This window comes from Procambarus clarkii, chromosome 26 (assembly GCF_040958095.1).
Source record: "Procambarus clarkii isolate CNS0578487 chromosome 26, FALCON_Pclarkii_2.0, whole genome shotgun sequence".
Taxonomy (NCBI): domain Eukaryota; kingdom Metazoa; phylum Arthropoda; class Malacostraca; order Decapoda; family Cambaridae; genus Procambarus; species Procambarus clarkii.
This window is the reverse complement of record NC_091175.1, coordinates 15183747-15191981: the sequence shown is the minus strand read 5'-3', so window position 1 is coordinate 15191981 and position 8235 is coordinate 15183747. Positions and strand designations below refer to the sequence as shown.

Genomic DNA, 8235 nt, shown 5'->3' with positions numbered 1-8235 from the left:
TGGGATATGAGGACACTGAACTGCGATATGAGGACAATTAACTGGGATATAAAGACAATGAGCTGGGATATGAGGACAATGAACTGAGATACGAGAACAATGAACGGGGATATGAGGCCAATGAACTGGGATATGAGAACAATGAACTGGGATATGAGAACAATGAACTGGGATATAAGAACACTGAACTGGGATATGAGGACAATGAACTGGGATATGAGGACAATGAACTGGGATATGAGGACAATGAACTGGGATATGAGGACAATGAGCTGGGATATGAGGACAATGAACTGGGATACGAGGACAATGAACTGGGATATGAGGACAATGAACTGGGATATGAGGACAATGAACTGGGATATGAGAACAATGAACTGGGATATAAGAACAATGAACTGGGATATGAGAACAATGAACTGGTATATAATAACAATGAACATGGATATGAGGCCAATGAACTGGGATATGAGAACAATGAACTGGGATATAAGAACAATGAACTGGGATATGAGAACAATGAACTGGGATATAAGAACAATGAACTGGGATATGAGGACAATGAACTGGGATATGAGGACAATGAGGAAGGTTGTGAGGGCTGTATGGATGAATGGTGATCTCACTCATGAAAAAACGATTTAAACATATTATTCCTTAGTATTCTAAATAATTTCTAGACATGAAAGGGGTTTTCCTAAAAAAATGTTTTTCTCCTCACTGTGAGTCCTGTCTATATAACTCCTAATCCATATGAGTATTATTCTTTACACATCTTCCTTGAGGAAATCCACATTAAATGTTATCACAAGGATTCAGATCGGAAGAGCTCGATGGCAAAGGCCATACCCGAGGCGAACAGGATATCGATTTAAGATAACCGGGTCTTGAAGACGTTTGCTCTGGTAGTCTCGTGGGACTCTATCAGATCTTTCCTTACCATGTGGGTGATAAGCTTGCTAGGAGTTAATCCTCATTCCTTATTGGAATTAACCCCTTACCTTGAAGGAATGGACATGTTATCTTGAGGTTATCTTGAGATGATTTTGGGGCTTAGCGTCCCCGAGATCCTCGACCAGGCCTCCTTTTAGTTATATACCTTCAGGAAGCAACCCGTAGCAGCTGTCTAACTCCCAGGTACCTATTTATTTCTAGGTAAACATGGGGTCATGGTGAAAGAAACTCTGCCCATTTGTTTCCGCCTTCACCGGGGATCGAACCCGGAACCTTAGGTCTACGAATCCCGAATATTGTCTACTCAGCTGTCAGGCCCCCATGTTAAGTATCAACAAATATATATATATATATATATATATATATATATATATATATATATATATATATATATATATATATATATATATATATATGAATGAAAACTCACACCCCAGAAGTGACTCGAACCCATACTCCCAGAAGCAACGCAACTGGTAACTACAGGGCGCCTTAATCCGCTTGACCATCACGGCCGTCAAAAGGAAGTGATAGCCGAGGCTATTTGAGCCACTTCCCCGACGGCAACTCGGATGGTAATCTTGGGCATAGCATTTCACCAAATCACCTCATTCTTTGGGGCACACGTGAGGAAGACAAATGCGAACAAGCCTAAATGGTCCCCAGGACTATATGCGAATGAAAACTCACACCCCAGAAGTGACTCGAACCCATACTCCCAGAAGCAACGCAACTGGTAACTACAGGGCGCCTTAATCCGCTTGACCATCACGGCCGTCAAAAGGACGGCCATACTCATACTCCCAGTTGCGTTGCTTCTGGGAGTATGGGTTCGAGTCACTTCTGGGGCGTGAGTTTTCATTCGCATATAGTCCTGGGGACCATTCAGGCTTGTTCGCATATATATATATATATATATATATATATATATATATATATATATATATATATATATATATATATATATATATATATATATATATAAACTAAAGAGCACATAAAGTTACCTCAGTCATCACATATTCGTGGGACTTTTTAGCACCTAGACAAGCTGTTATGGCAGCAACTGATGTGGAATGATCTGCTATGTTACTGTTAGAAACAAATAGCATTGACTGTCAAGGAATCGGATCTGTTTTAAAGTGGATTAGAACATGCTAAGACTATGCTCACCATATTTTGTCAATTAGAAATTATTAGTATTATATATTGTAGTTTTTTCATAGGCTAGGTAAGGCTAGGTTAGGTTAGGCTAGGTTAGGTTAGGCTAGGTTAGGTTAGGCTAGGTTAGGCTAGGTTAGGTTAGGCTAGGTTAGGTTAAGTTAGGTTAGGCTAGGTTAGGTTAAGTTAGGTTAGGCTAGGTTAGGTTAAGTTAGGCTAGGTTAGGTTAAGTTAGGCTAGGTTAGGTTAAGTTAGGCTAGGTTAGGTTAAGTTAGGCTAGGTTAGGTTAAGTTAGGCTAGGTTAGGTTAAGTTAGGCTAGGTTAGGTTAAGTTAGGTTAGGCTTGGTTAGGTTAGGCTAGGTTAGGTTAAGTTAGGTTAGGCTAGGTTAGGTTAAGTTAGGTTAGGCTAGGTTAGGTTAAGTTAGGTTAGGCTAGGTTAGGTTAAGTTAGGTTAGGCTAGGTTAGGTTAAGTTAGGCTAGGTAAGGCTAGGTTAGGTTAGGCTAGGTTAGGTTAAGTTAGGCTAGGTTAGGTTAAGTTAGGTTAGGCTTGGTTAGGTTAGGCTAGGTTAGGTTAAGTTAGGTTAGGCTAGGTTAGGTTAAGTTAGGCTAGGTTAGGTTTAGCTGGGTTAGGTGCTTTGGTTCTGCTGGTAATTACTGGTATTTACACTACGTGAGTGTAACCTAACCTATCCCTCCTCCCTTCCCCTCCACCTACATGGAATCCGGCATGTCATATATTGGTATCCTCTCTCCCATATCGTGCCTCCTCCCTTTCCTCTCCCCTCCCTTTCCCTTTCCCTTTCGCTGCATATTCCGCTGGTGATCACCTCCGTTATTGTCAGTCAGCTGGTCCCTCGCACCACATCCTCCCATTGTAAACATGTTTGGGCGCTTGGATCCCGGAACAGTCCGGTCGACCGGTATGATGGATTCATTTCAATGATGGATTATGATACGTCCATGTCCACGTGTGTGGATTTCTACTTTGAGCTGAAGCGGGAAGCGTGTATTTTTGTGTTTCACGTTGATGGGCATGTACGTGGTTTTTATGGTAGTGAGAGATTTTTTATATGTAGGCTGTGAAATGTTGATTGGTCAAATACGTATGTACGTCCAGCAAACGCACAACGAAACTGCAACGTTGGAACAACGTTTCTACGTTATTTCGACGTAAACGTAATATTGTAGTTATGCTGCATGCTCGTTGTGACCTTAACAATGGAACTATTATGTAATTTTTGTATAAATTTCCTCGTATATTCGATTTACTATAAGACCCTTTCAATTCGAAACTGTTATTGAATGTGTGTATAAAAATATTAGACAAGCATTAATTAATAATTATATACGTAACAGGAACTCACTTTAACAATCACATTGCACTGTTTGAACAGTTAATGACTGAAGTTTCAGGAGTAAGCACAAAGACAAATGTGACTGGAGGAATTTCTTGAAGCATACCTGGTGTCAGGTGTATTTGTGATTGGATGAATACCTGGCCTTAGTCTCAACATATCTGACTTGGGAAATACCTGGCTTGAGTGTCAATGTTACTAATTTGCTTGAGCAACATATTCTTGTAGCCAAGACAATTGGAGGAATGTGTACCTTATTGACAATGTCCTTAACTAGAAGAATATCTCTCTCCTCAATCCGAATATAACTAGAAGAATATGGAATATAACTAGATGAATATCGAAGATAACTAGATTAATATCGAATATAACTAGATGAATATGGAATATAACTAGAAGAATATGGAATATAACTAGATGAATATGGAATATAACTAGATGAATATGGAATATAACTAGAAGAATATGGAATATAACTAGATGAATATGGAATATAACTAGATGAATATGGAATATAACTAGATGAATATCGAATATAACTAGATGAATATCGAATATAACTAGATGAATATGGAATATAACTAGATGAATATGGAATATAACTAGATGAATATCGAATATAACTAGAAGAATATCGATTATAACTAGATGAATATCGAAGATAACTAGATTAATATCGAATATAACTAGATGAATATGGAATATAACTAGAAGAATATCGATTATAACTAGATGAATATCGAATATAACTAGATGAATATCGAATATAACTAGAAGAATATCGATTATAACTAGATGAATATCGATTATAACTAGATGAATATCGAATATAAGTAGATGAATATCGATTATAACTAGATGAATATCGATTATAACTAGATGAATATCGAATATAACTAGATGATTATCGAATATAACTAGATGAATATCGAATATAACTAGATGAATATCGAATATAACTAGAAGAATATCCATTTTGTCCACACATCGTAACTACAACATTTGTTTACGTTATTAAAACGTTGTTTAAACTTAAATTATAGTTGACGTTGTGTGGTTATATGTTAGGTTAGGTTGTGTATGTTTTCTGAGCTGACTGAGACCAAGTACTTCAAGTCCTTCATGACCAAGTCCTTCACGACCAAGTCCTTCATGACCAAGTCCTTCACGACCAAGTCCTTCACGACCAAGTCCTTCATGACCAAGTCCTTCACGACCAAGTCCTTCATGACCAAGTCCTTCATGACCAAGTCCTTCACGACAACTCACCGCGGGAGCGTCCGCGTAACGGCCTTAATAACGACAGTAACATGGTAAACAGAGGGGGTTTGTGGTCGCGCCTTGTTAGGTGGTGAGGCGAGAGTGGTTGGGCCGCACCGCTAACGAACCTAATGAATTTTAAGCATCGTCCGAATGGTGCACGCTGCAGAATTGTTGCAGGCGACATTCTGCACTATAATATGTTAATGGTAGTTTAGGTGTCTCATAGGTGTCAAGGTGATTAGAAGAGGAGGAATAGGTGTGGGGGGGGGGGGGGGGGAGCAATTACTGCACTAACGACTGTGGCTGGCACTGATGTATTGACGACCTGTGGGTTACAACTGATGTATTGATGACCCGTGGGTTGACCAGACCACACACTAGAAATTGAAGGGACTCAATTGTTATTGACTCATCGCCTGCACCCGTGGGTTACAACTGATGTATTGATGACCCGTGGGTTACAACTGATGTATTGATGACCCGTGGGTTACAACTGATGTATTGATGACCCGTGGGTTACAACTGATGTATTGATGACCTTTGGGTTACAACTGATGTATTGATGACCCGTGGGTTACAACTGATGTATTGACGACCCGTGGGTTACAACTGATGTATTGACGACCCGTGGGTTACAACTGATGTATTGATGACCCGTGGGTTACAACTGATGTATTGACGACCCGTGGGTTACAACTGATGTATTGACGACCCGTGGGTTACAACTGATGTATTGATGACCCGTGGGTTACAACTGATGTATTGAGGACCCGTGGGTTACAACTGATGTATTGATGACCCGTGGGTTACAACTGATGTATTGATGACCCGTGGGTTACAACTGATGTATTGATGACCCGTGGGTTACAACTGATGTATTGATGACCCGTGGGTTACAACTGATGTATTGATGACCCGTGGGTTACAACTGATGTATTGATGACCCGTGGGTTACAACTGATGTATTGATGACCCGTGGGTTACAACTGATGTATTGATGACCCGTGGGTTACAACTGATGTATTGATGATTCTGGGGAGGGGGGTGATGAATTGATGACTCGTCAGTTGATATTGATGTATTGATGACTCAGGGAATAACGATACAGCCTGAGAGAAAAAATAAACTAGGCCTAAATTCCTAGTGGGTTTGCAGGGACTACAGGTTGTGTAACTTTTGATCATATAGTGGCTCATGGATTAAGATGTGCTGCGGTGATTTAAAACGCCGGTTCGAGCCCACCGCCCTGCTCCAAATATTTTATCAATGATATCTCATTATTGTGATTTTAATGTGTAATTGTCAACTACTCATTCAGCGTCATTATTTAATTCTATGAACTACCGTAGCGTAATAGTCTGCGGGTCCCAGTGGCACTCCCATAGTCTTTTTCCTCAGTGATGGGGCTCATTTTGGGATAACAATAGGTCAGTCAGTCCTCCAATAGGTCCAGCATTGCCCATGGGGGTCCCTATCTCTTGCCATTGTTTGGCTTGATGATATGTTGCATCGTGAAGTTGGTGTCCGCTGTGTCGACTAACTTTGCTCTCCATGTTTTGTTTTCACTGAGGGGGGGGGGGGGGACTTTTATTGTTCAGCTGTAGTGGCTTGTAGGGGGAAAATAGGGGACTCACCCCAGCCTTCAACCATTGGTAGAAGGCTAAGGGGGAGGGAGGGGGATAACGTAGATAGGTGAGGGGTAGTGAGTAGAGGTGGTAATGGTGTGTGGGTGGTGGAATAGGTTAGAGGCAGCGCTATGATGGTGAAGGATGGTGGTGGTGTTGGTGGTGAGGTGAGTAGAAGCCTCATTCCTCGTAGTGTGAGGCACTAATGGAGGCATTCCCTGTGAGGCATATGCCACTACCAATGATATCTGCAACCCTCCACCCACCTCCACCACCCACCTCCACCCACTTATATTCCACCCACCTCCACACCCTCCACCCACCTCCACCACCCACCTCCACACCCTCCACCCACCTCCACCACCCACCTCCACACCCTCCACCCACCGGCATATAACCGTGTTTTGCGAGCGGATATCGAAGTGCAACTTTTTTTGCTCGTTCATCCAAGATAACCACCGAATCACAGTTTCCTTTCTGATAACCACAAGTTTCTCTCTCTCTCTCTCTCTCTCTCTCTCTCTCTCTCTCTCTCTCTCTCTCTCTCTCTCTCTCTCTCTCTCTCTCTCTCTCTCTCTGTCTCTCTCTCTCTCTCTCTCTCTCTCTCTCTCTCTCTCTCTCTCTCTCTCTCTCTCTCTCTCTCTCTCTCTCTCTCTCTCTCTCTCTCTCTCTCTGTCTCTCTCTCTCTCTCTCTCTCTCTCTCTCTCTCTCTCTCTCTCTCTCTCTCTCTCTCTCTCTCTCTCTCTCTCTCTCTCTCTCTCTCTCTCTCTGTCTCTCTCTCTCTCTCTCTCTCTCTCTCTCTCTCTCTCTCTCTCTCTCTCTCTCTCTCTCTCTCTCTCTCTCTCTCTCTCTCTCTCTCTCTGTCTCTCTCTCTCTCTCTCTCTCTCTCTCTCTCTCTCTCTCTCTCTCTCTCTCTCTCTCTGTCTCTCTCTCTCTCTCTCTCTCTCTCTCTCTCTCTCTGTCTCTCTCTCTCTCTCTCTCTCTCTCTCTCTCTCTCTCTCTCTCTCTCTCTCTCTCTCTCTCTCTCTCTCTCTCTCTCTCTCTCTCTCTCTGTCTCTCTCTGTCTCTCTCTCTCTCTCTTTCTCTCTCTCTCTCTCTCTCTCTCTCTCTCTCTCTCTCTCTCTCTCTCTCTCTCTCTCTCTCTCTCTCTCTCTCTCTCTCTCTCTCTCTCTCTCTCATGGGAGTCAGAATTTTCTGTATCGACCTTCCCCAGGCAACAGAGGCTAAGCGGTGGTTATTCCGGTCACGTAATCCAGGTGATTCACAGACACCTGCCTTAACTAACTGGACCACGGTGGTGGTAAAAAAGTTGACCAACCCGGAACTCTACTGAGTTCTCTGGTAGGTTCTGGAAGCCCCAAACCGGAGCCCAACCAGGATTTTGTAGCAAACCCGACCACACTTGTGTTTAAGGTAATGACGTTTACACTCCTATGCCCCAGTCAGATCCAGAGTGTGGTCGGGTTGGGTGGAAAAACCTGGTTGGGCTCCGGTTTGGAGACTCTAGAATCTCCTAGAGTAGTTGAACTAGAGTTGTTGAACTACTCCTGCGGGTAGTTCAGCACTTGCACCATCACCGTGCCTTACCTTGAGGTTACCTTATTATCGTAGTATTATCGTATATTATAATTATTACCTTATTAGATAGTGGCCTTCACTCTACACAGTTTATATTATAACTGAAATCACATTATGTAAATGCATTTTTAAGACAATTGCTTAAGACGGAGAGCCAAGGCGAAATTGCAGCTGCTAATGTATTCAGCTGAATTTATTTTGTAATTAGCGATGAAAATAAAATTCTTTAGATTTATGAACGAGGGAAAAAGTTGCTTAAATAACACCCAAGATTTTTTTGTGAGAACTCTTACTAGTAA

At 42.0% G+C, this 8235-nt stretch overlaps 1 protein-coding gene across 1 annotated transcript; it reads right to left on the bottom strand.

Annotated features, from left to right (window-relative positions):
- Positions 1-3825: 3825 nt before the first annotated feature.
- On the bottom strand, positions 3826-4714 carry LOC138368794 (uncharacterized). The gene is made up of 2 exons (XM_069331491.1): positions 4581-4714; positions 3826-4135 (listed from the first exon to the last, which is right to left on the bottom strand). Exons 1-2 carry the CDS (start codon positions 4712-4714, stop codon positions 3826-3828), a joined length of 444 nt encoding a protein of 147 aa, XP_069187592.1.
- Between the last annotated feature and the right edge of the window lie 3521 nt (positions 4715-8235).